The sequence below is a fragment of the Chiloscyllium plagiosum genome, unplaced genomic scaffold (assembly GCF_037043375.1).
Source record: "Chiloscyllium plagiosum isolate Xiang-an unplaced genomic scaffold, Cpla_swu_hap1 HiC_scaffold_2, whole genome shotgun sequence".
Lineage (NCBI taxonomy): Eukaryota > Metazoa > Chordata > Chondrichthyes > Orectolobiformes > Hemiscylliidae > Chiloscyllium > Chiloscyllium plagiosum.
The window spans coordinates 99,294,076-99,321,900 of NW_028270140.1; the positions used below are offsets into that span (position 1 = coordinate 99,294,076).

Here is a 27,825-nt window from a genome sequence, read left to right on the forward strand (position 1 = left end):
AATTCTAGAAGTAACAAAGATGTGGATAACGTGGGTTTCAAAAACAGATATGTGCTGAGCCAGGACAGATTTGTACACTGTTACTGCAGTGGAAGATGCAATCTTAAGATGGCATAATTATGTGATCAGAAGCTTCTATCTGGGTTGAACAGTTTGTTGCAGCCAAAGATAGCTGGGTGGAGTTGGTGACTAAGTCGTGAGAATCAAAGATAATAGCTTCTGTCTAATCTTTGGAGAAAATTTCTGCTCATCTAGTACAGTGTGTTGGATGGACACAGACAATTTAGAAGCAATAAAGCGTTGGTGGATTGTATCAGTGCACTGCTGGTAGCTTTTGGATGGTAACATTAAGAGGCAGAGCTGAAAATGTGTTGCTGGAAAAGTGCAGCAGGTCAGGTAGCATCCAAGGAGCAGGAGAATCGACGTTTCAGGCATGAGCCCTTCAGGAATGAGGAGAGTGTGTCAAGCAGGCTAAGATAAAAGGTAGGGAGGAGAGACTTGGGGGAGGGGCGTTGGACATGCGATAGGTGGAAGGAGGTTAAGGTGAGGGTGATAGGCCAGAGTGGGGGTGGGGGCGGAGAGGTCAGGAAGAAGATTGCAGGTTAGGAAGGTGGTGCTGAGTTCGAGGGTTGGGACTGAGACAAGGTTGGGGGAGGGGAAATGAGGAAACTGGAGAAATTTGAGTTCATCCCTTGTGGTTGGAGGGTTCCTAGGTGGAAGATGAGGCGCTCTTCCTCCAGCCGTCGTGTTGCTGTGGTCTGGAGGAAGAGCGCCTCATCTTCCACCTAGGAACCCGCCAACCACAAAGGATGAACTCAGATTTCTCCGGTTTCCTCATTTCCCCTCCCCCCACCTTGTCTCAGTCAAATCCCGCGAACTCGGCACCACCTTCCTAACCTGCAATCTTCTTCCTGACCTCTCCGCCCCCACCCCCACTCCGGCCTATCACCCTCACCTTGACCTCCTTCCACCTATCGCATTTCCAACACCCCTCCCCCAAGTCCCTCCTCCCTACCTTTTGTCTTAGCCTGCTTGGCACACTCTCCTCATTCCTGAAGAAGGGCTCATGCCCGAAACGTCGATTCTCCTGCTCCTTGGATGCTGCCTGACCTGCTGCACTTTTCTAGCATCACATTTTCAGCTCTGATCTCCAGCATCTGCAGTCCTCACTTTCTCCTAGAAAACATTAAGAGGCAGCATATAAATGAGAAATATCTATGAATCCTTGCTGTCATTGCAAGTGACAGATGGTGTAGGAGTAGGAAGATAAACCATTACAGATGATCCTTTGATAATAACTGGAACTAGATGAGTGTGCTTTCAAGGAGTTTGATGACTTTGGAGGAGGATGTTGCAGTTAGCGATGCCAAATGCTGCTGTTGCAAAGGGTGAAGAGGGATAGTTTACCTTTGTCACAAGCACAGAGAATGCCACTCTGATTCTGAGAAGAGTTATCTAGGTGATGCAGCATGGGTAAAGTTCTGGCTGGAGGAATTCAACGATCAAGTCCAATGGAAGACAAACAAAAATAAAAATGAAAATTGCTGCAGAAACTCAGCAGGCCTGACAGCATCTTTGGAAGAAAGCAGAGTCACCATTTCGAGTCCGGTGATCCTTCTGGTTTGGGAAGCAACAATGTGTTCAAGGAATTTGGAGATGAAGAGATAGTTAGCAACGTGTGGTTGATCTACAATGACAGGATCAAATTCTTTTTCTTTGTTTGTGGAGATAGGTGACAAAAACAGATGTGAAGAAGAGTCGCAAGGGAAGTTGGGTGGGCACCAGTTAAATGGAAGTGGGGTGAGACAACAGGATTTGGCAGGATGAGTTCTGAGGGGGCACAAAGAGAAACAGGAGAAAACTCGAGAGATGAGAGTTCAAGTTATAGGAAATGTATCTTGGAAGAATTTGGTCATGTGGGCTATGGTGAAGGAGGCAGATAATCTCAGGGACAAAGAATTTCAAGCAATAGGTGTGCAATTTAAGCATACGATTCGCAGTAGGGTAAAGAAACCAGAAATGGTCATCGGTTTTAGCAGAAGATAGCAGAATCCAATAATACTTTGTTAGAACTAGTGCATCATTGCTAAGCCTGTATTTTTGTGTGAAGAAGGTAGTTACTTAATGGAGATTTCAGTAAAAAACATTGCATGTAGTAATTTCCATGTTTGAACGTAGAAACATTTTGGTCTGGAAATGGACTTCAATACTTGTCATGCACCAGTAGCCACTTGACAGAGGCAAAATCCCAGGGCGATAAAGGAGATGAAATTTTTCACCCCCTCCAATTGAAACCACTTAAATAGATTACAGTGGCCATTGGTTTTTAACTTAAAATAAAAATGTAATTAAAGTACTAGAGAAACTCAGCAGGTGGAGAAGAAACAGCAGTAATGCTTTGAGTCCAATATGGCTCTTTTTCAGAACCACATTACATTAAATTATCCATATAAGCTTAATTACATCATGTATTCTCTGTCCCAATGAAAAGCCAGTCCAACTTCATTTTAAAAGTGTCAAGAGTAAACAAACTGCAAGCTGGTAACACATTGCAGAGGCTCATTACTATCTGAGAAGTGAACGGCCTATTTTAGCCTGTATTCATTCTCAAGTATTTTAAACGCGTGCTCCTTAATTCTTGTCAGTGCACAATGATTGATCAGTAAACATGCAGACTTAAGTTTCTTGACTATCATAAATTTGCTTTGATGCCAGATAAGAACATATGAATGGATGCATCCTCAGACCAAACGGTTGAAATTCAATATATTATTAACAACATACGAAATCTTGCTAAAGGACAAGGTGAGTACTTAACCAGCTCTGTAGTTTTTTAATTTCAAGTTGTAATTGTCACAAATGTTTTCAGTGCAAGTCTCCACTATACTCAACCAACTGTCAAGTATTTTGTAAGGACGGTATGTTGCGAACATACTTTTACATTTGTAGAGATTTTCCCAATTTATATGATTAGCTGATGAAATCAATATGTATAATTATACTAACAATCAAAAAAATCTCAAAGATGATGTTGGGTTCAGAAATTCAGAATATTCAGTCATTCTGGTAGCATCTGTGAAGGGACACCATTCAGAGTTTCATGACAATGACCAGAACTGCTTTTTGATTTGAAAAAAAAATTAACGCTTGATTTTAAAATATTGCATTACCATTTGTGTATTGTCAGCACATTTTTAAAATTTCACCTTTCCAGCATTAATAAATGTGAAGTCATCCATTTTGGTAGGAATAACAGCAAAAAGGACAATTATTTGAATGGTAAAAAATTGCAGCATCCAGCTGTGCAGAGGGACCTGGGTGTCTTTATGCATGAATCACAAAAAGTTGGTCTGCAGATTCAACAGGTAATTAAGAAGGCAAATAGGATTTTGTCTTTCATTGCTAAAGGGATTGAGTTTAAAAGCAGGGAGGTTATGTTGCAGCTGTACGGGGTGCTGATGAGGCCACACCTGGAGGTACTGTGTGCAGTATCGATCTCTTTACTTGAGAAAGGATGCACAAAAAAGGGGCGCAGAGGAGGTTCACTAGGTTGATTCTGAGTTGAGGGGATTGGCTTATGAGGAGAGACTGAGTATTTTCATTGGGATTTAGAAGAATGAGGGGGGGGGGGATCTTATAGAAACATATAAAATTATGAAGGGAATAGATAAGCTACAAGTAAAGAGGATTTTTTCACTAGTGGGTGAAACTAGAACAAGAGGGCATAGCCACAAAATTAGGGGAAGCAGATGTAGGACCAAATTGAGAAGGAACTTCTTCACCCACAGGGTTGTGATTTTGTGGAATTCCCTGCCCAGTGAAGTAGTTGAGGCTTCCTCATTGAATGTTTTTAAAGCTAAGATAATTTTTTAAACAATAAAGGAATATTAAGGGTTATGGTGAGAGGGTGGGTAAGTGGTGCTGAGGTCACAAAAAGATCAGCCATGATCTAACTGAATGGTGGAGTGGACTCAAAGGGCCAGATAGCCTACTCCTGCTCCTGGTTCTTATGTTACGTTCTCAAGAGCAGTTATGGATTGGTAATAATGTGCCACAAATAACTGAAAGAGAACATACTAGAGAAAAGACTGCCTACTAACAATGTAGTTTAATTCATAGATCAGATAGTTGCAATGGAAAAATAGGAAGTCACATTAGTAAAGAATATTTTTCAGACAGTCCGAATGCAATACATTACGAGGGCAAGATAAGCAAATATCCACCTTGAAACCATCTAATTTTGAGTATTTAAATATTTGTTAAGCTTCATTGGGGAAGCATGCTGGAAACCAAGCCCCCGCTATTCCTGGAGTATGTATGGAAGGTCAGGATCAGGCAGAGCTGTGAAAACACTGCAAAATAGCTGTTGATCATTGCCTGTGATGACCCACAATCTACTAGCTAAATCTCTAACCCCCATATTTACTCCCCTCTGTGTATACACAAACAGTGGAAAAAATTGGGTATTACTGCTGGAAGGCAAAACTGGAAAGGTAATTCATTGGTCCTGTTAGATGATTCTCATGTTGATCAGACACCGTCATCTATCATTTGGGTGATTGATTGGTGGATTGCCACCCTTTACAATTATATCGTACCATAATGTAGTGGATTCTATAGTTCATTAGTTTTTATGATGCATGATTAGCCCACTGAATAAAAACATCTGCACAGTTAACTGTTGATAAAATCCATCCCAAGATATTCCAGATAGAGGTTCAAAATGTGAAACCTTTAATTAATGTGTGTTTAAAATACTTATAAATGTTATGATTTGTTATTCTATTTCAGTCATTCCTCGGAGGTGTAAACTGGGCTTTCATTGGAGTAGATGAAGCCCATCGTCTGAAGAATGATGACTCGCTCCTGTATAAAACCATGATTGACTTCAAGTCAAATCACAGGCTACTCATAACTGGGACTCCACTCCAAAACTCACTCAAAGAACTCTGGTCCCTTCTTCACTTCATCATGCCAGAAAAGTAAGTGTAAAGAAGAATTTAGATTTTGGTAATATAGGTGCTAAATTAGGGATAAATTGTGTTACAGTGGGAAGGTTTCATTTCTTTGAGAAAATACCCTCACTCAGTGTCCTGGTCAATTTTATGTTAGCCGCTGTCATGAAAACAGATTTCTGATCATTATCGCATTGCTGTTTTGTAAGATGTTATTGAATGCAAATTCGCTGCTTGTCCTAAAACATACTTCATTTGTTGTAATACACTTTGAGGCATCGTGTAAGCATAGGGTTTTTCTTTCATGATTACTTTTTATTTGCCAGGCAATGTTATTTCGTTGTATGGAATGTTCAAAGATGTGTAGATTAGGTAGGTTGGCCAATGCTAAATTGCCCACAGTGTTTTGGAATGTGCAGGCTACATGAATTAGTCATGGGAAATGCAAGGTTACAAGGTTGGGTTGGCAGGGGGAGGGATGCTCTTCAGAGGTTCGGAGTGGGCTCGATGGGCCGAATGACCTGCTTCCACACTGTAGGGGATTCGATATTGTGTGCAAGACTGTTACCTTTTCTGACACCAGAATTAAAAGAAGATAAATAATTTGTGCTAACATTTGGTGGCTCATTCTTGACAGCTCCAACTTCTGCAGGCTCTGAATAAAAATAATCAGTATTTCACAAAATTATAGCTACGGAATAAAAGAGTTCATCACTTGTGAGGCAGAGGCTGCTTTCAACCTCGTGGTCTTGACTGTATTTTGTAGTAATTACAGACATCATTTGAAGTTAGCAACTTAACCCATTGAATTTTCAATACAGGTTCTATGCTTTTAATAATTCACATTCTGGATGTAGGTTTGCTCGCTGAACTGGAAAGTTCATTTTTCACATTTCATCACCGTCAGTGAGCCTCCGGATGAAGCACTGGTGGCATGGCCTGCTTTTTATTTATGTTTAGATTTCCTTGAGTCGGTGATGTCATTTCCTGTTCTTCTCTGGATGGTGAATGGGACCCAAGTCAATGTGTTTGTTGATAGAGTTCCAGTTGGAATGCCATGCTTCTAGGAATTCTCGTGAGTGTCTCTGTTTGATTAGATTAGATTACATTACAGTGTGGAAACAGGCCCTTCGGCCCAACAAGTCCACACCGACCCGCCGAAGCGCAACCTACCCATACCCCTACATTTACTCCTTTAACCTAACACTACGGGCAATTTAGCATGGCCAATTCACCTTACCTGCACATCTTTGTGATGTGGGAGGAAACCGGAGCACCTGGAGGAAACCCACGCAGACACGGGGAGAACGTTGCAACTCCACACAGTCAGTCGCCCGAGGCGGGAATTGTACCCGGGTCTCTGGCGCTGTGAGGCAGCAGTGCTAACCACTGTGCCACCGTGCCGCCCACCAAGTTGGCTTGTCCTAGGAAGGGTGTGTTCTCCCAGTCGAAGTGGTGTCCTTCCTCATCTGTATGTAAAAACGAATCTTCCAGATGAGTGAACAAACCTACATCCAGAACCTCAATCTGAGCTACAAATCTTTTCAAAACTCGCTAATTCAAATTCTGTAATTTCTATCTCTGAAGTGAACCTCTGCAGCTGGATTTTGTTTTGGGCATGTGATCATAAATAGCCTATGAATTATCATGATTGTATTTCTTAATTTTGACACTTTAAATTGTTGCAGGAATTAATTTTTGAGAAAAGTGTCATAATTAATTTTTAGGTGAAAAATTGTTAATTTAAAAGTATGTCAGGTGAATCTTTACTGGGTTTAAGTGACCTCAGAAGTTTGGCAATGCTGTAAAACAGCTGTTCAACAATATAAAGATTTTTGAAATTATTAGGCGCATTTACTATTAGATTCAATGCTTCCAGGTATTTGTATTATCGATTTAATGCTTTGAAGTAGTTTTATTTATCAATAGCTGATCCATGCTACTAAATAAAAGTGCTATTTCTGTTTGTGGGGGAAAAGATTTTCTTCCTGGGAAGTGTTTGAAGAGGAACATGGTAAAGGAAGAGAAGTTGGATACACAAGCCTTCATCGAGAACTTGAGCCATTCTTGCTGCGACGAGTGAAAAAAGATGTTGAAAAGTCTCTACCTGCTAAAGTTGAACAAATCTTGCGAGTAGAGATGAGTGCAGTCCAAAAGCAATACTACAAGTAAGCAACTCCCATGAATAAATATGTTCAAACGTTTTATTAATAATAGTAAATGAAAATCAATTTGAATTGACCACAACAGATAATTGAACATTATTTATAGATAATTTCTAAAAATGATCATTTTCACTAAACTAATGAAAAAGAGATATTGAGACTTTTAGAGCATATAACCTGCTTTGTATTCTGCAGAAAGGCATGATGTGTATTTATGTCTTGCCTTTATGAGCACTGACAGATTTGCAAAATAAAAGGCAAAAGTTTATAAAGGAAATTCTTGTGGAGATGTATAATACAAAACTCCTCTTGTTAGGCATGCTGAATTGATAAATGGTTGCATATGAAACTTGTGACTATTTGATTTCAATGTGCTATGGGGTGATATTATGTTTAGAACCATTAAAACTTCTTAAATAATATCTGTATATTAAATCTTGATACCTAATTAATAGTTCAGTTAGTTGGCAGTCCTTACTGTTAATTGATATTATAATGTTGATACTAATTGCCAATATTTTTATCTTACAATGCAATAGATGGATTTTAACCAGGAATTATAAAGCCCTGAGCAAAGGGTGTAAAGGCAGCACTTCTGGCTTTCTCAATATCATGATGGAACTTAAAAAATGTTGTAACCATTGCTACCTCATTAAAATTCCAGAAGATAATAATTTCTGTAACAGACAGGAGGCCTTACAGGTATGATATGTGAGGTAACCATGTATGTGTACATTTATGATCTACTTGTGCATATGGATTAGATTAATTCCAGCACGTGTGGATAATGTTTTAATCTAAATATTTAAGACTTGACTATTAAACAATTGTGTTGATTTGTTTTTGTTTTACTGGGTCAAAAGAACTGAATTGATGCCCAAACACCTCATTCAGATGAGTTTAAAATATCTTTCACATTGCCATTTCTGATACTAGGAAACAATAATAACATAATCAAAGGTTAAATATAACAAATTATGTTTGTAAATGATGGAAGCTGTATATTAATAGAATGTGGGCAGAGTTGGCAAGTGTAGCACTCATTACATCCCTATTTACACTGAAGTGTGGGCTGCTGTACCGAATCATTATTCGCGAATCACTTTTATGTGTTTGAGTGGTTTACTAAGCTGCTTCAGGACGTACGATGGTGTGGAATTCGTATCAGTTAAGAGGGGCAGGTTTCTGTCCCTGAAGGGTTTCTGTGAGCCAGTCGGATTTTGTTTAAATGCAGTTTGGCAGTTCCACAGTCACTTTCATTTTTACAGATGCTAATTTTTTTGTTTCACAACTTTCAGGTGAGGCAGTATTTTAGTTGTAATGTCACTGGATTGGAAACAATCCAAAGGCCCAGGATAATGGTGTTGAGACTAAAATAGAAATTGCTAGAGCAACTCAGCAGGTCCAACAGCAACTGTTGAGAGAAAACAGAGTCAACATTTTTGAGTCCAGTGATACTACTTTAGAACCTGGTTCTGAAGAACTGGACTTAAAATGTTAACTCTGCTTTCTGTCCCCAAATGCTGTTGGACTTGCTGAGTTTCTCCATCAATTTCTGTTTCTGTTTAGTGTCTTCAGCATCTACAATTCTTTGTTTTATTTTAATGTTCTTGCAACTTGGATTAAAATCCTACCTTGGAAGTTGATGGAATTTAAATTAGATTTATAAATTTGGAAATTAAAGAAAAAGCCAGTGCCTGTAATAGTGACCTTGGTACCCTGGTTGAATGTCATAAAAACCCATCTATTAGACATAGGAACAGAAGTAGACCATTCAACCCACTGAGTCTTCTCAGCCATTCAGTGAGATCATGGGCTGATCTGATCATCCTCAACTCTACTTTCCTGCCTTTTCCCTATAACCCTTGATTCTCTTGCTGATTAAATTTGTTCTTGTCCTTTCGGAAGGAAATCAGATTACTGAGGTATAACTCTCAATGAAACCTATATAATCATCTTGACGATTTGCTTATTGATATTCAAAGCAGTGGCATGCATTTTTTATGATCAGTTTCATTTTAACTCTTAACAGGGAATAATATGAGTAAAAATGCAATATCCATTTATGAATTTGAAATTAATGTAATTATAATGTGGCAGACTTTGGTGAGATTAGCCATTGTCTTTGTAGAACATTCAATTGATTGTGTTTACCTATTTATTAAAAGGCATGCAGGTCTCTTGTTTGAATTACTTTCTGATTTTTTTGTTTTCCTAGCATTTGATCCGTAATAGCGGGAAGCTGATACTGTTGGACAAGTTGCTTTGTCGACTAAAGGAGCGAGGCCACAGAGTTCTTATCTTCTCCCAAATGGTTCGGATGCTGGATATTTTAGCAGAATATTTGAAATGCCGACAGTTTTGTTTCCAGGTCAGTTTCCCACTCTGGATTTATAAGCTGCTGGAAAAGTTCACACATGAATGTTGATGACAGTACATTTGATCATGCATGCTACTCCTCTTCAGACACGTGGGATTCTGTATCGACAATAGTAGATCAGAACTAGAGAAAAATCAACTGATAAGTTCCTGCTTGGGGCGAGGTGTGGTATTAGTGATATAGGTGCAAGTGCAGAATCAAAAAAGGATTTCCAAAGAGGGGAATTATTTGCAAATAAAAAAAGCGACCTTAAATGTTGCGGCGTGTTTGGAAGTGCATTTTAAAAGTGTTATTGTCCAAATCTATCAAACTTATTATTGGTATGAATCTTGAAAATCTTAAATTACCTGTTTGCTGACAGTCTTGAATTGCAGCAGATTGTTAGTAGCATTGGTCATTCACCATAAAGAGTGTGCCTGAGCTCATCTGGGCTCTGAGCGAAGAAATACACAGAGGGAAAACAAATTAACCTTGAGTTACCATTGCAGTGATCTAAGTACTTTACAAGCATTGAAATAGGTCTGAAGTATTGCAATGTTGGAGAATACATTGGAAAGGTGCAGAGCAGATTTACTGGAAGTGTTTCAGGGATGAAGAACTTCAGTAATATGGAGCAACTAGTGAACTTGAGGTTGTTTCCCTTAAGTGTAGGAAAGGAAGTTAGGTAAAGTTTGAGAGTTTTGGGAGGATATTATTTGCACTGCCATGAAGGTCAGTAACTGAAAGAAAGATGTATAAAGAACTGGAGAGACTATTAGAGTTTATTTTTATGCAGTGTTAAAGTGATCTGGAATGCACAGCTGGAAATCCAATGGAAGCAGCTTTATTTATCACACTCAAAAGAGAATTGAACAAATACTTGAAAAGGAAATGTTTTCCAGCCAGTTGGAGAGGCCACTAAATACAGAGCATCTTAACTCGTGTCACTTAACTCTCTGAGCCTTATTCTGTTTTTATTCTGCCTAAGGATCACTGTTGTGAATGACAAAAACTCATTTTAAAGTGCATTGTAATAAGTGCGTACCATTTATTTACAGCAAGTTCGTGTTTTACAGAATTCTTGTAGTTCCACCACTTTATTTTAGGTAATCAAAGTGAAGAGTTTGCGAGTTTTTTTCTAAGCACCAATTTTCTCTTAAACGTTATTTTTCCTGTTTTAATATGTGAATCTCCCATCACAAACCAAGCATATGGTCAAGTTAATTGAAAGGGTCAGACTATTGTACAGTCTCTCTTCTGGCATAAGAATGACAGAGAGATTGCCAGTACATGTTCGATCTAAAATTAGGGATTAGAAGTAAAGTGGGAATTTGTATAGCTTGTTGCATTCATGAACACTAGGCTGCTCTTTCTTTGAGCTCGTGTTCTAAAGGTATGAAATGATATTCACTTCCAACTTCAAATCCAGACTTATTTCATAGCCATTGTACAAATTGGTTGTAATAAGTTATTATTGTTTATTCAGTTAATCAAAAATTGCTCTGTGTAACATTGACTGTGCTATGTTCAATCAAGTTTTTATTTCAATGTAAAACCAATTAAGTTTGAGAATTCAAAATAAACAAAAACAGCTATGGCTAGCAAAACTCTGGAGACAAAACAGAGTTAATGTTTCAAGTCCTGTGACTCTTCTGAAAGATGTCTCCAGACCTGAGTTTCTTCGACAGTTTCTGTTTTAATTTGCCTCAAATGTCCAATATCTGCAGTTCTTTGTTTTACTTTAAGTTTGAGAAATAGTTAGTAAGCCTTTGAGCCAGTTATCCTTTTGCATCCTTAATTTATGTTCTGTGCAGCAGATTAAATTGAATGATCTACAAAGACAAATGGCAGTGTCCATCAGCAAAAGACAAATCTGTAGGATATAGTTAATATAAGTGTTTTCTGTATTTTGCTATAGTCTGCCACACAGTAATGGTGACTATTTTTCTCTCTCAGCGACTAGATGGATCTATTAAGGGCGAGTTAAGGAAGCAAGCGCTGGACCATTTCAATGCAGAAGGATCAGATGTAAGATATAATGTGTGTGTGTGTGTGTGTGTGTGTGTGAGAGAGAGAGAAAACATGCATGGGATAGTAAGAAGTAAACATTGAGTAAGACATAAAGAGAATGCCTGTGCTTGAATCCTAGGGCAAGAGTCTGTCCATTTTGTTCAGCTGAGAATTACATGATCATGTCTAGGCTGTTTGAGAGATAAACGATGCACATCATTGAATCAATGCAGTTTTTTAACAAGACAATTGGACTTGCACAACTTTACTGAGAGGCAAACCCATGGCTCAGTTAATCCTCCATTCACTACCGATGGTGAACAGAGAGAAATAATTATTCAAAGGAAAGCGATAAATGGATGAAGGTGAGGGAAAGAGGATAGGTCACAGGGGCGCTGATGGATGGGTCCGGAGGGCGGTGCTGAGTTGGAGGCTTGGGACTGGGATAATGTGGGAGGCGGGGAAATGAGGAAGCTGTTGAAATCCACATTGCAAACACACAGGATCAGGGTCCCAAGGCAGAATATGAGATGTTCCTCCTCCAGGCGTCAGTGATTAGGGTTTGGTGTGGAGGAGACCCAGGACCTACATGTCCTTGACACAGTGGGAGGGGGTGTTGAAGTGTTCAGTCATGGGGGGGTGGGGTTTGTGGATGTGGGTGTCCCAAAGATGTTCTCTGAAATGATCCACAAGAAGGCATCCTGTCTCCCTGATGTAGAGGAGAACACATTGGGTGCAACAGATAGAGTAGATGATGTTGGGAGAGGTGTAGGTGAATTTCTAATGGATGTGGACAAAGGTGAGGGTAGTGGTGTGGGTGCAGGTTTTGCATTTCCTGCGGTGGCAGAGAAACCTACTACGAGGGGGGTGTGGACCTGACGAGGGGGTCGCAGAGGGAATGGTCTTTTGGGAACGCTGATAGGGGTGGGGAGGGAAATATATATGTGGTGGGATCCGTTTGGAGGTGGCAGAAGTGGCGGAGAATGATGTGATGTATGTGGAGTTTAGTGGGCTGGAAGGTGAGGACCGGGGGGGGGGGGGGGGGGGGGGGGGGTTCTGTCCTTGTTGCGTTGGGAGGGTTGGGGTTCAAGGGTGGCGGTGCGTGAAATGGAGGAGATGCGCTGGAGGGCATCGTCAACCACGTGGGAAGGGAAAAGGCGATCTTAGAAGAAGGAGGCCATCTGGGACATTCTGAGGTGGAATTGGTCATCTCGGGAACAGAAGGCAGAGGCAGAGCAATTGGGAATAAGGGATGGCGTTTTTACAGGAGGTAGGGTGGGAGGAGTTGTAGTCTAGATAACTGTGAGAGTTGGTGGCTTGTATATATCTGTGGTTAGTCGGTTGCCAGATACTGTGATGGAGAGGTCCAGGAAGGGGAGAGAGGTTGCTGAGATGGTCCAGGTGAATTTGAGGTTGGGGTGGATGTATTGGTGAAGTTGATGAACTGTTCAACCTCCTTGTGGGAGTACGAGGCAGCGCCAATACAGTCATCGATAAAGCGGAGGAACCGATGGGGGGGCTGCACGTATCTGACAAACAGGCAGGCATAGCTGGGTTCCATGCGGGTGCCCTTTGGTTTGGAGGAAGTAGGAGGATTGGAAGGAGAAGTTGTTGACCTCCTCCACTGCCAAACCATGACCACCTGATGCCTGGAGAAGAAATGCCTCATATTCCACCTTGGGATCCTGCAACCACATGGGATAAATGTGGATTTCAACAGCTCCCTCATTTCCCCTCCCCTCACACTATCCCAGTCCCAAGCTTCCAATTCGGTACCGCTCTCCGGACTGTCCATCACTGGCCCCCCTCTGACCTATCACCTTCTCCCTCACCTTCATCCACCTGTCGCTTTCCCAGCTACCTCCCCCCACCCTCACCCCCCTCCCATTTATCTTTCAGCCCCTACCCACAAGCCTCATTCCTGATGAAGGGCTTGTGCCCGAAACACCGATTCTCCTGATCCTGGGATGCTTCCTGACCTGCTGTGCTTTTCCAGCACCACACTGTTAACGCTGATCTCCAGCATCTGCAGTCCTCACTTTCTCCATATAAAAGCAATCCCACATACCTCCACAAAGATCCATCCAAATTGTTTAAAGGGTAGTTTCTAGCAAATAGCAGGATACTGAAATATCTACTTCTAGTATAGTGGCAGAAGAAATAAGACTGGAAAGAATTCTGTCTTAATGTTGATTTGCCCATCAAGACTGTGCTAACTCTTTGAGAGAGCTATCTAATTAGTTCTACTTGCTTTCCCTTTCTCTATTACCAAATTTCCTCCTTCCAGTTTTATTTAATACCATTTGAAAATGCTTATTGAATCTGCTGCCACCACTCTCTTCAGGCAGTGCACTCAAAATCCTCAAATTGCTTCAGTAAATAAATTTCTTTTTTTAAACCTTTAATTCATTTCCTAGTAACCTTAAATTTGTTACTTTTCATCATTGACCCAGCTCAATTGGATAAGTCTTTCCAAGCTATTCCATTAAACCACTCAGCTAAATCTCTCCTTAACATTTCTATGCTGAGAACATTGCAAGTTTTTCTAATCTTTCGATGTAACTGAAGTCTTTCATTCTTGGTATCATTCGAGTAAATTTCCCCTGTATTATCTTAACAAAAGTGTATTACCAGAAGTGGACTCTAGTTGGCTCCTGAGACCTAACCACTAATTTACATTGTTTATAAATGTGAATATTCTGTTCCTTTATAAAGTAAATACGTGCACCCCAGTCATCCCAATATTCTGATACTTCCTTCAGTGAGACCTTCCTAACCATCTTCTAAGTGATTATCACACATCCTGTACCTATTTGATCAAGCTTAATGAAATAATCAGAACTAATTTGATATTTTTGTAACCCACAAGAATCAAACACGTGTTTTTCATAAACAGTCTTGTCAGAGCAGGTATTGAATTGGGTACTTGTTGTGTCTGTATAAAACAATCCCAGATAAATCACTTGCAAGTTGCTGATGTTACTTTTTTACGGAATGACAGTTCTATTCAGCAACTTCCATACATCTGAGAGATGGATGGTGAGAGATTATTTGGATGCGTTCATAAGAGCTATTAAAGTAAACGTAATTGATTCTTTAATTATGTTTCAATTTGCAGAATTCTGTCAATTTGTCAATTTGTGTGTTATTTCCACATTGTATATAGACATTTGTTGAAATGTTGAGAGAGCACACAATCAAATGTCTAACCAATTGTTCAAACTGGAGAAGAAAATGTATGAATATCCATTTTCCCTTTTTATTACTGGGAAATTGTGTTTGTGAGCTGTTGTGAAGAATCTGCTTTTGGGATTTGTCTCCTTTTGACCACAGGATTTCTGCTTTCTGCTATCAACCAGAGCAGGAGGGTTGGGTATAAACCTGGCATCTGCAGACACTGTAGTTATTTTCGATTCAGACTGGAATCCACAGAATGATTTACAGGCACAAGCAAGAGCTCACAGAATTGGTCAGAAAAAGCAGGTAATTAAATTTCTTTTCTGTTGGTCACACTATAGTGGAATTTTAATTTTTAACCATGCTGAATGTAATTTTAACTTTTAACATTCTTCACAAAGACTGACTTTACACTTAAAAAGGCTTACTCCAAGTTCAGAGCAGTTTTATCAAAGATGCAATATTTTCTGAGACTTGAATGGTATACCTGAAAGAATCTTGCTCACCAACATCCTTGTAAATATAAAAGTTTGATTTTAAAATTAATCTGAGGATATAATGTACATAATACATCTTTTCAGGTTAATATATATCGGCTAGTTACAAAGGGAACAGTGGAAGAAGAAATCATTGAAAGAGCAAAGAAAAAGATGGTGCTGGATCACCTTGTTATACAACGAATGGATACAACAGGGAAAACTGTGCTACATACTGGTTCCAATCCTACAAAGTAGGTAGCTACATTTTCCTGTGAAGTATCATTTATGGTCCAAGAACGATTAGCTAAAAGAAGTCATTTATTATTTGACAATTCCATGAGTATCTTGCCTTTGATTCTTTGTTGTTAATATCTCTGCTTTAACAGTTCACCTGAGAAAAGAAGGGTTTTTCCATTCTGACAGTTTCTTGAAGCCCAATTGTAGTGTGTAGTATTTCTTGACTCAAGTTGCCTTTATTCTTTTCAACTTTGTTACTGATGCATAATATGTACTGTCGCCCTGAACCTACTTCTCCTAATATTTTAGAAACCCTTTCATTGTTTTATTTTTGATTTTGGAAAATAAATACGTAAGTTTATTTGTTTAAACCACACTGAGTACTAAATTGCTTTTGGGCAGAAACCAAAAGTAGTGTCAAATGAAAATTTAGTCTTCCCTATGAGTATCTTGCCTTTTATTAATAGAGGGATAGAGTTCCAGAATCATGAGGTTATGCTGCAGCTGTACAAAACTCTGGTGCGGCCGCCCTTGGAGTATTGTGTACAGTTCTGGTCACCGCATTATAAGAAGGATGTGGAAGCTTTGGAAAGGTTGCAGAGGAGATTTACTTGGATGTTGCCTGGTATGGAGGGAAGGTCTTACGAGGAAAGGCTGAGGGACTTGAGGCTGTTTTCATTAGAGAGAAGAAGGTTGAGAGGTGACTTAATAGAGACATATAAGATAATCAGAGGGTTAGATAGGGTGGATAGGGAGAGCCTTTTTCCAAGTATGGTGACGGGGAGCATGAGGGGGCATAGCTTTAAATTGAGGGGTGATAGATATAGGACAGATATCAGAGGTAGTTTCTTTACTCAGAGTAGTGAGGGTAAGGAATGCTTTGCAACGGTAGTAGATTTGCCAACTTTAAGTACGTTTAAGTCGTCATTGGACAAGCATATGGATGTACATGGAATAGTGTAGGGTAGATGGGCTTAAGATTGGTATGACAGGTCGACGTTGAAACTTTATTGCTGGAACAGCACAGCAGGTCAGGCAGCATCCAGGGAACAGGAGATTCGACGTTTCGGGCACAGGCCCTTCTTCTTCCTGAAGAAGGGCCTGTGCCCGAAACGTCGAATCTCCTGTTCCCTGGATGCTGCCTGACCTGCTGTGCTGTTCCAGCAATAAAGTTTCAACTTTGATCTCCAGCATCTGCAGACCTCACTTTCTCCATGACAGGTCGACGCAACATCAAGGGCCGAAGGGCCTGTACTGCGTTGTAATGTTCTATATTCTTACATGGCAGTGTGGTAAGTGAAGAAGTAATAAAGAGGATTGATGAGGGCAGTGCATTAGACACGACCTATATGGACTTCAGTATGGCGTTTGACAAAGTTCCCCATGGGAGACTGGATAGCAAGATTAGATCTCATGGAATACAGGGAGAACTAGCCACTTGGATACAGAACTGGCTCAAAGGTAGAAGACAGGGTGGTGGTGGAGGGTTGTTTTTCAGACTGGAGACCTGTGTCCAGTGGAGTGCCACAAGGATCAGTGATGGGTCCACTATTTTTCGTCATTTTTAGAAATAATTTGGATGTGAGCATAAGAGGTATAGTTAGTGAGTTTGCAGATTACACCAAAATTGTAGGTGCAGTGGACAGCGAAGAGGGTTACCTCAGATTTCAGTAGGATCTTGATCAGATGGGCCAATGGGCTGAGAAGTGGCAGATGGCAGTTTAATTTAGATAAATACGAGGTGCTGCATTTTGGGAAAGCAAACCTTAGCAGGACTTATACACTTAATGGTAAGGTCCTAGGGAGTGTTGCTGAACAAAGAGACCTTGTAGTGTAGGTGCATATTTCCTTGAAAGTAGAGTCACAGGTAGATAGGATAGTGAAGAAGGCGTTTGGTATGCTTTCCTTTATTAGTCGGAGTACTGAGTACACGAGTTGCAAGGTCATGTTGCAACTGTACAGGATATTGGTTAGGCCACTTTTAGAATATTGTATGCAATTCTGGTCTCCTTCCTATCGGAAAGATGTTGTGAAACTTGACAGGGTTCAGAAAAGATTTACAAGGATATTGCCAGGGTTGGAGGATTTGAGCTATAGGGAGAGGCTGAACAGGCTGGGACTGTTTTCCCTGGAGCGTCGGAGGCTGAGGGGTGACCTTATAGATGTTTATAGAATCATGAGGATCATGGATAGGATAAATAGAATGTCCCTTTCCTGGGGTCGGGGAGTCCATACCTAGAGGATGTAGGTTTAAGGTGAGAGGGGAACGATATAAAAGAGACCTAAGGGGCAACATTTTTACACACAGGGTGGTGCGTGTATGGAATGAGCTGCCAGAGGAAGTGATGGAGGCTGGTACAGTTGCAACATTTAAAAGGCATCTGGATGGGTATATGAATAAGAAGGGTTTGGAGAGAATATGGGCCAGGTGCTGGCAGGTGGGACTAGATTGGGTTGGGATATCTGGTCGGCATGGAGGGGTTGGACCGAAAGGCCTGTTTCTGAGCTGTGCATCTCTGACTCTAAATCACTGGAGCAGTAATTCAATGATTCTGTCATCATGCTAATTGATGGAGTAAAATATGATGATCAAAAAACTATTGTCGTAAAAACCATCGAGCTTCCTTTGGGGAAGGACATTTGCCGTCCTTGCATCCTCTGGGTTATTCGTGACTCAACAGCAGTATCACAAGAATGTCCACCATACAGTCTTTCTGGGGATGAAGTCCTGCCTTCACATTGATAATACCCTCCATTGTGTTGTGTGGCAATATTAGAGTGCTATTTGCAATAGGATTTGAACAGATCTAGCAACTTGAGACTGGGCATTCGTGAGGCATTGTGGGCCATCAAAAGCAGCAGAATCATACTCCAACTCAATCTAAAACCTCATGGTCTGACATATACCCCAGTCAATCATTACTGTGGAACCAATGAATCAACCCTGGTTCAGTGAAAAGTGCAGGCAGGCATGCCACGAGCAACATCACACATTCCTAAAAATGAAGTCAACCTGGTAAAGTTAGTAAACAGGACTACTTGCGTGTTGAACAGCATGAGCGAAGCAAGCTCACAACCACATCCAGCCATACTTAACTTCAGTAAGGCCTTTGATAATGTTCCACATGGTAGGCTGTTGGAGAAAATGCAGGGGCACGGGATTAAGGGTGATTTAGCAGTTTTGATTAGAAACTGGCTTTCTGTAGGAAGACAGCGCATGGTGGTTGATGGAAGATATTCAGCCTGGTGTCTGGTTACTAGTGGTGTTTCACAAGGATCTTTTTGGGACCACTGCTGTTTGTCATTTTTATAAATGACTTGGACTCAGGCATAGGTGGAGTAGTGGACAGTGTGGAAGAATGTTGCAGGGGGACTTGGATAAACTGCAGAATTGGGCTGAGAGGTGACAAATGGCATTCAATGCAGATAAATGTGAGGTGATTCACTTTGGGAAAAATCACAGGAAGACAGAATACTGGATCAGTGGAAAGATTCTTGGTAGTGTGGATGTGCAGAGAGATCTTGGAGTCCATTACATCGATCCCTGAAAGTTGCCACCCAGGTTGATAGTGCTGTTAAGAAGGCATACGGTATTTATTGGTAGAGGGATTGAGTTCGGGAGCCGTAATGTCATGCTGCAACTGTACAAAACGCTAGTGCGGCCTCACTTGGTGTATTGTGTACAGTTCTGCTCACCCCATTACAGGAAGGATGTGGAAGTATTGGAAAAGGTGCAGAGGAGACTTACCAGGATGTTGCCTGGTTTTGGATGGAAGGTCTTCTGAGGAAAGTCTGAGAGACTTGGGTCTGTTCTCATTGGAAAGAAGAAGTCTTAGAGGGGATTTGACAGAGACATACAAGATGATCAGAGGATTAGATAGGGTAAGACAGTGAAAATCTTTTTTCCTAGGATAATGTCAGCTTGTATGAGGGAGCAAAGCTACATATTGAGGAGTGATAGATTTAAGAAGGATGTCAGAGGCAGGTTCTTTACTCAGAGGGTGGTAAGGGTGTGGAATGCCCTGCCTGCCAATGTAGTTAACTCAGCCACATTAGTGAGATTTAAACAATCCTTGGATAAGCACACGGATGGTGATGGGATAGTGTAGGGGGATGGGCTTAGATTAGTTCACATGTCGGTGCAACATCGAGGGCTGAATGGCCTGTTCTGTGCTGTATTGTTCTATGAATGCTGGTGTGCAGTTTAACAAGTCACTGGAGGCTTCACAAATAGCCCATCCTCAATGATGGAAGAGCCGAGCATGTCTGTGCAAACAGTAAGGCTGAAACATTCACAATAATCTTTAATTGAGAGTGTGGTGCCAGAAAAGCACAGCTTCTCGGATGCTGCCTGACCCGCTGTGCTTTTCCAGCACCGCACTCTCGACTCATTTCTCTAGCATCTGCACTCCTCACTTTCTCCACAATAATCTTTAGCTATTAAAGCTGAGTGGATGATCCATCTTGGTCTCCTGTAGTGGTTCCCAGTAAAACAGATACCAGTCTTCAGCCAATTCAGTTTACTCCACATGATATCAAGAAACAGTTGGAGGCATTAGGTACTGCAGCGGTTCACGAAGGCAACTCACCACCATCTTAAGGGCATCCTAGGCTGTCCTATGTGGGGAAACATACTTTCAGCATTAACCCTGTCAAGACCCTTTAGAATTCTATATGTAGCAGCCAGTAAGAAGATAGTTATCATTTGTTGATTGATGGATTGTGAATGTTACTGACAAACTCAGCATTTATTGCTTGGCCCTCAAAACATCTGACTAGATGGGTGTGAGCTATTATCTTGAATCACCGCTATTTATATGGTGAAAGTGCTTCTACTGTGCTGTTAGGAAGGGAGTTTTTTGTTGATGAGGAGCAGTGACATATATGGAAATGTAGAAAATAGGAGGTGAGGCCATTATGTCTATTGAACCATCTCTGCCATTCAACACGACCATAGCTGATCCTCTATCTCCCCACCAGACTCCCACTGTTCCCTTACCCTTGACACCTTTAAACTCTGCCAATCTATGTTCTTTTTCTAAATGTATTTATCGATTTTTGCCTCCATATCTTCCTATGATAGGGAATTCCACAGGCTCACCACCCTCTGAGTAATATATTTTTCCTCATCTCTGTGGGAAATGGCCTATTGCATATCATGAGATGGTGACCCCTTCGAGACACCCCCGCCAGCCCCACTCTGAGCAGCATCACTGCATTTGTTTTGTCCAGCCCTGTCAAGAGTTTTGTACATTTCAACGAGGTCCCCTTCCATTTTTCTAAACTCCAGTGCATACAGGCCCAGTTGACCTGCACTTCCCTCATACATCAAAATTGCTACCTCAGAAATTGGTCTGGTGAGCATCTAGCATTTTTCTCAAAGGCAAGATGTTATACTAGCTGGCCTATAATTTCCTGTTTTGTATCTCCTGCTTTGGATGGGAGCATTACGTTTGCGATTTTCCATTTTGCTGGGACCTTTTGTGAATCTAGGAACCTTTGCAAGATTACAATCAACGGATCAGTATTTCCATAATCATTCCTAGCATGCAGGCCATCCAGTCTAGAGACTTGTCAGCCTTTGGTTGCATTAGTTTCTCTCCCTCATTTTTGCCTTTTGATTTACTACTATTCTTGTGATGTTTCCATTGTCTTCTACTCTAAGGACGTGTGCAAAATAATTATTCAGAGTCTCTCTCATTTCCTTGTTTCACATTATTAATAATCTAATATTTAGATTTCTCTCTCTGGTCAAGAAAATAACTGTGTGTGGAAAGCCTGCTCTCAAGCATGGTAGCACAGGAAGATCAATTGCCAAACTGCAGGTTACTCCAACACTGCTTATTTTTTCACACCTTAACAAAGGAAACCTAGGTTTCAAAGATCCTTGTTTGAAAATTTACTATTCTATTTAAAGTTTCCCCTTCAAGTTTAACCAACACAGAACGCTATAGAGCATCTGTTAAATGGATTACATTTCAAAGCTACTGATGACAGTCGCAACATTGTCACTAGGGGTTCAGAGAGAGCTAATGGGTGTGTAAAATCTTTGTACCGTACCAACTGGACTATGGGAAGCATCTAACCTTTATAAAAATCTTTCAAGTACATAAAATTATAGTCAAGCTTTATGACTCTCTATGGGAGGCAATGATGAGAGCAATTTTATGACTTAGCAGTACTATACAAAAGTAAAATGCATTCCAAGTTGGTGCCTGAAACTGCAGCTACTATTATAGTACACTATTAAAAAAAAAAGTGATTTTAACACATTTGATTCTCCAATGCTTCCCTGTCACAGTAGCACGGATAGTAAAATGAGTTCTGACCAAACATCAATTAACTTTTGTGATAATTCAATACAATTCTGCAGAATTATATTTTCTTTGAAATATATTACAAATCACTATAAGCATAACTTATTAATATAACATGATGTTATCATGTTATTGGGGTGATAATTGAGGCATGAATTTGTATCCCAGCACAATTGTTGGGGACTTGAAATTCAAAAAATGAAATAAATTAGAATAAAGCAGCTTTGTATCAGCAATAGCAACCACATGACTGCCAGATTGTCATAAAACCCAACTGGTTCACAAGTGCACCTTAGCAAAGGAAACCAGTTATTACACTGTCTGACTCTGAGGTGCTTATATGTCGACAGGAATGTGTTTGGCTTTAATGCTGCTCTGTTGCTGGTTGATGCTCGAATTCTTCTGGAATTGCTGCTCTCCTATAGCCTATCAGTCAGGTCAGCATGAGATTAGGTCACTTTCCCACAACTGATGAGCAACATCAGGAACCTTGTTTAAGCTTCCTCTCCTTTAGCACATATAAATGAAGATGTAATTCCGCCTCAGCTGTTGATAGTTGTACCTGTCTGCTGACTTTGCCACTGATTTAGGTTTGAAAACAGTATCAGCAATTCTTGAAATTTGAAATGTTCAGTCGAAAGAGTTTCAAAGCAACAAATCAAACATGGACAAGCTTGCTAATTACTAACTGCAGTTACTCAGCTGATGTATTAGTGCTTCTCCACATTGGATATCATTTGGAAGTAACATTTAGAGTATCAAGAGCAAATAATGTCCTCTGCATGACAACTTCAGCACGCAGTATTAACCAGGCTGGCCAAGGCCTGATAAGTAAATTGGTGGTGGCTGTGAAGAGAATAAACAATGGTGGAAAGAAACCTACTTGATTTTGTCCTTGCAAATCTACTTAATGTATCTGACTGTGACAGCATTAGTAGGAGTAACTTACATTGTGGATGCAGAAAAGCAGTTCTTCCTCCCCTCTTTCTCAAATTTATTGCTTAATCATTGAACGTTTGACCCATGTTCTTGTGCTGTCAGTTATCAGAAACAGAATTTCGTTGCCAACCTAGTCTAAATCTGTCATAATCTTGTACACACCTATTAAATCTCTGCCCTTCTGTTGTAAAGAGAACAGTCCACTTGACTGGCATCCTATCCACCATCATCCCCACCAGTACACAGAGACAAGCAGTGTGTACCACTTTCAAGTTGTGCTGCATTAACTTGCCAAAGTCCCTTGGAATCACAGAATCCCTACCGTTTAGCCGACCTGGGACATCTAATATGCAGAAGGATAAGAGCAGCATAACATGGCAATACTATCACCTGCAAGTATCCCTCCAAGCTACACATCCTCCTGACTGGAAGCTATGATGCCTTTTTTTTGCTCATCTGCTCAAAATCCCAGAATTCCTTTCCCAGGAATTAGTTGTGTGACAATTCAAGAAGGCAGCTCACAATTTCCTTTTCAAATGCAGTTGAACAGTGAATGCTGGTCTTGTCAATAATTCCCATGTCCAAAGAACAAATACAATAAGAAAATCTCCACTGTAAATGGCTAATCAGAAATTTGAATCCGCTTTCATCTTTATAAATTCAGCAGAAAACTGAGAAGGATTCTTGTCTGAATGGGACTCAGCTGTGGAAGGTAGTGTTGTAGACTGTGCACCAGAATTTCAGTTCATTTCTAAATCTATCGAGAGTGCTTTTTGTAGGATTTGGTCAAGAATTCCCAATATTATTTGGTTTATCGCTTCTAATTTCAGTTCTACACCTTTTAATAAAGAAGAGCTGGCAGCTATCCTGAAGTTTGGAGCTGAGGAACTTTTTAAAGAACCAGAAGGAGAGGAAGAAGAACCACAGGTAACTAAACAACAAGGAGTGACCTTTTATCTGCTCATAATACTTCTGAAATTAAATGTTTTTAAGCAAATTGCTGGAAATACTCCTCCCTTCTGTCTGATATGTTTACTATTTTTCATTTCAGTGTATTGCAAATATCTTAGTTGATCTATTCAGGTTTTGTTACTAATCTTATCAATGTAGACTCTGATTTCTTAAGATCAGAAGGTTATGTTTCCTAACATTTCAGTTATCCCTAAGCATTGAAGATGACTTCCAAAATATCATGGCTTAGGTTTTTCCCTAATAATGATAATTTAACTGGAACCTCTCTATGGTTCTTCCTACTTGTGAATGTCTATGTTGCACTCTTACAGAGTCACTGTTAAGCAGTCATTATGACCCAGATTCTCTGACTCCAACTTAATTTGCTAATGCACTGCAGGATGCTGAACTCCTGACCTGTGCGCTTCCACAGTTCTTATGTGAAATTTAAAGTTCCAGTTGCTGGCTTTATCCTCCTGACAGGGGGGTCAGATAGCCAAAAGCTTGGAGGATTGGATTGGGTGTGCTATATGTATCATTGCTTTTACATTGATTTACTTAAGAGCTTTTGTAACAGGCGTAAGACCAACAAATCTGGCAAGTAAATCGGCTGGAGTGTCAGCCCACAGCAATAGTGAGTTCCTTGACTGGTATTACAGGAATACCATCCTCCACAACAGACAGAGCTCATCCTCTCCTGCACCCCAGACCTATGTACCCTCTCTCCCAACTCACCTTCCACAAACTCTGAGTGGCATCTGTTTATTCATTCCATCTTCCTGACCTATCTTTCTCCACATGCAATGCATACCACTGAGAGCAGTAGTCCAGGGAAAATGTCCCACCTGACTACAACTCAAAAAGTGATGTCAAAATGGAAGAAACTGTAGGCCTGTACATTTCAAACTAAGCAACAGCTTTTGGAGATTGAAGTTAAGTAAAAATGAGTTATTTTAGATTTTACAAGACAAAGTCTTGCTTTCTTGCCAATACTTCAAATCCAATTTAAAACATCCTTCTGAGGAAGGGTCACTGAACCCAAAACATTAATTCTGATTTCTCTTTACAGATGCTGCAAGATTTCTGAGCCTTTCCAGTAGTTTCTGTTTTTGTTTAAAACATCTTTATGCTATTTTTGCCGAGCATTTGCTCCTTAATGTTGCTGTAAAGGCACAAGAGGAAAACAAGTTTGAAATGTTTTAACACGATTTAAAAGCTCACTGTAATAATTTTGGAAATCAGATGAATACGTTATTAACAATACAGTTATATTTAAAAAGGTAAAATGTATTTGTAGGAAATGGATATTGATGAAATCCTTTGTCGTGCTGAAACTCGTGAGAATGAACCTGGGCCTACCACTGTGGGAGAAGAGCTGCTATCCCAGTTCAAGGTATCAGAAACTACTTCGTGTTGCATTCACTTGGATATGCTAACCTGCATACAATACCCGGAGATTTAGCAAGAACCTGTGCTGCTAGGCTATTGTTAACTTGTTAATAATACTAATGGTATCACCAGTCTGAAAGTAAAGCAAGAATTGCAGTTGTTCTAGTTTGAAGGCCAAGTCAAACAGTATCTGAATCTTCGGGCAGCTACAGTTCTGGGTCTGGGACCAAGATTGTAAGCACTCAAATTTTTGGTATGTTTCAGAATGAGCCTTGAAATTCCAAGGGTATGTGAGATGTTACTTACGTTTGAAGTAAAGCTTTAATAAAAATGAGGAAGAGTTGTCATAAATGTCGTTATGTGAGGAGTGGAAGAAGGTTTCGGGAATTTGCCAGTTTTTAGTTTGGGAAGCTGTAATTTTCTTAACATTAACACATACACTGCCTTTGGCAGTCAGCCTTTTTAATGATTGCAATAGCTTGCATAGATTAAAGGCCCCAATGCTAGAATACAGCTTGCCATGACACGAGTCTGTCAGCAGACTAAGCGAAAATTATTTCTGGGGAAAAAAATGGTCAAGATGTTCTTTACAGAAATAGTCCAGTTTTTGAATCGCTACCCTTGAGATCCTGCCCCTGTGTTCTATTGATATTGCTGTCCTAACAGCACACATGTAAAAATGTATGTTCACGTTAGGGTAAACTGGTTAGTTTAATTTGTTACTGTCATTCTAAACATTGCGAGCTCTTAATATTGATTTTTTTTAAATGCAGTATGTTATATGTATGATTAACTGATACCTATTCACAAACTTTAAAATCAGCCATTTAGGACCTTGGCACAGTCAGAAGCGCTCTCAATGTGCTCTCCAGTTGATCTCATTCTTGCTTATCTTTTTACTATCTTCTTTCTCTTCATATTGTCCACCTATTTAGAAACAATAGGGTTCACTGGATAACTGCACGTATGAGAATTAAGTATCTGGTTTCTTCAAGTACAATAGTAAATGTGTAATCTGAAAGGATATGGAGGGTTAGTTGAATGTTTTATTTTTTGAGGATGCAGAAGTGCAGTGCCGTGAATTCGGGAAACATTGCCTGTGGTGTTCTGTTTTAGTCTTTTAAGAGACGTGGGTATCTCTGACAGTGCAGTCATTTGTTGTCCATTCCTAATTGCCCTTGACCTGATTAGCTTGCTTCTCCATTTCAGAAGGCAATTTTGAGTCAGCTACATATCTGAGAGTCTGGAAATGCCTGCAGGCCAGACCAGATAAAGGTGGCAAATTTCCTTCCCTAAAGTGTTTGTGAAGTTGCTTCTTGTTTTTTAGGTAATCATGCCTAATTGTTGGTGTCCTGAATCAACCAGCCTGCTATATCCAAAAGCTTAGCTCATAATTTGTAAAAGTTACAGCAAGAAAGCAATGTGCAATAGTTTAAATTGTCTATTTGTAGTATAAGCGATTTAACCACCTACCTACTCAAACCTCCTATTTATATCACGAAAGGCGAGTGGGTAGCTTGGATCCCAGCTCTGCTTACACCCTATAGTCACCAACAGAAGAATTAGATGTCAGTTTAGTGGTACATTTGCCAATGCTGAAAGAGGTTTGAGCTTCAAGTATACCTTTTGTTACATATAATGATCGTTAATTGCAAAGGATTTACTGCTGAATTTTATTCATAATTTTAACCATTCTTTTTCTAGTTTAGTTTTCAGTTTATAAATTAAGCCCAACAAAATTTATTCCATGTGATCCTGTAAAAATCATCTGGAACTTCCTCCTCTTGCCCATTAGGTAGCAAACTTTTCCACAATGGACGATGACCTTGAGCCTCAGCGTAATATCAAGGATTGGGATGACATTATTCCAGAAACACAACGGAGAAGGATGGAAGAGGAAGAACGACAGAAAGAACTTGAAGAGATCTACTTGCTTCCTCGAATGCGTAACTGTGCCAAACAGGTAAGTGTTAAAGTACAGGGCTCAGGGCAAAGTGTGGGAAATCTGGGGAAGAGGAGAGAGCTCTGGAAGACTGGGAAACTGGCAGCAGTAGTTGTGAGACTTCCACTTTGTGATTCTGGTGCACATTATCAGCACCTCTTAAGATCTGCAGTTGTTAGATTCAGAGTTAAAGCCAGAAAGATGTAACCAATAATTGTATATTTGAAACTTTTCCTTGAGCTTGACTGGAACAGTTGGAAAGGGCTGGAAAATTAAAAGTAGCAAAGAATTGATAGGTTGGTGTCATGATTGGTGGCTGGACAGAGGTGGGATCACACAATCGGCATTTCATCTCCAACATATTGAGGAGACTACTCTGTGAGAAGTGACGGAGGTAGAGACAGTAGGACAGCATATAGGACATTCTGATCCTCCAGTATGGAATCAAATTGGGTATTCGTACAGGTCTGTGTTAGGACTTTGTTTTGGTTTATGACAGAAAGGTCATTCACTACTTTAAACACTGCAAGATGAAACTTAACTGTACCATGAAAGTGCACTGGTGCCATCCCCTGGCTAAAATTTGTATTGCAGTAACAAGTAACAACATAAAAACAGGCATAAGGCATTCTGTTTATCAAACCACCTCTGCCATTTAATACGATTATGGCTGTTCAACACTTAAATGTCTTTTGACTACACAATCCCCATAATCATTTATGCCATTTCTAATCAAAAGTCTATCAACATTGACTTTAAAAATAGTCAAAGATTGAGCTTCCGGAATCCTATGGGATAAAGAGTTCTCAAGTTTCACCACCTTACAAGGGGGGCAAAAATTCCTCCTGAGTTCTAAATGGTATCCCTCTATTTTTCAATTGTACTCCCTGGTTCTAGACTCCCCA

The 27,825-nt window shown here is 40.2% G+C and overlaps 1 protein-coding gene across 2 annotated transcripts in view; it reads left to right on the forward strand.

Annotated features, from left to right (window-relative positions):
• Positions 1–27,825, forward strand: part of chd1 (chromodomain helicase DNA binding protein 1) — a 194,877-nt gene that overhangs the window by 126,447 nt on the left and 40,605 nt on the right. For both annotated transcript variants that reach the window (XM_043709918.2, XM_043709925.2), the window contains exons 13-23: positions 2,716–2,805; positions 4,792–4,982; positions 6,935–7,123; positions 7,660–7,822; positions 9,339–9,491; positions 11,436–11,507; positions 14,823–14,972; positions 15,248–15,396; positions 23,469–23,565; positions 24,887–24,982; positions 26,774–26,941. In XM_043709918.2, coding sequence (XP_043565853.2) covers positions 2,716–2,805; positions 4,792–4,982; positions 6,935–7,123; positions 7,660–7,822; positions 9,339–9,491; positions 11,436–11,507; positions 14,823–14,972; positions 15,248–15,396; positions 23,469–23,565; positions 24,887–24,982; positions 26,774–26,941 — 1,518 coding nt within the window. The remainder of the gene's footprint in view (positions 1–2,715; positions 2,806–4,791; positions 4,983–6,934; positions 7,124–7,659; positions 7,823–9,338; positions 9,492–11,435; positions 11,508–14,822; positions 14,973–15,247; positions 15,397–23,468; positions 23,566–24,886; positions 24,983–26,773; positions 26,942–27,825) is intronic.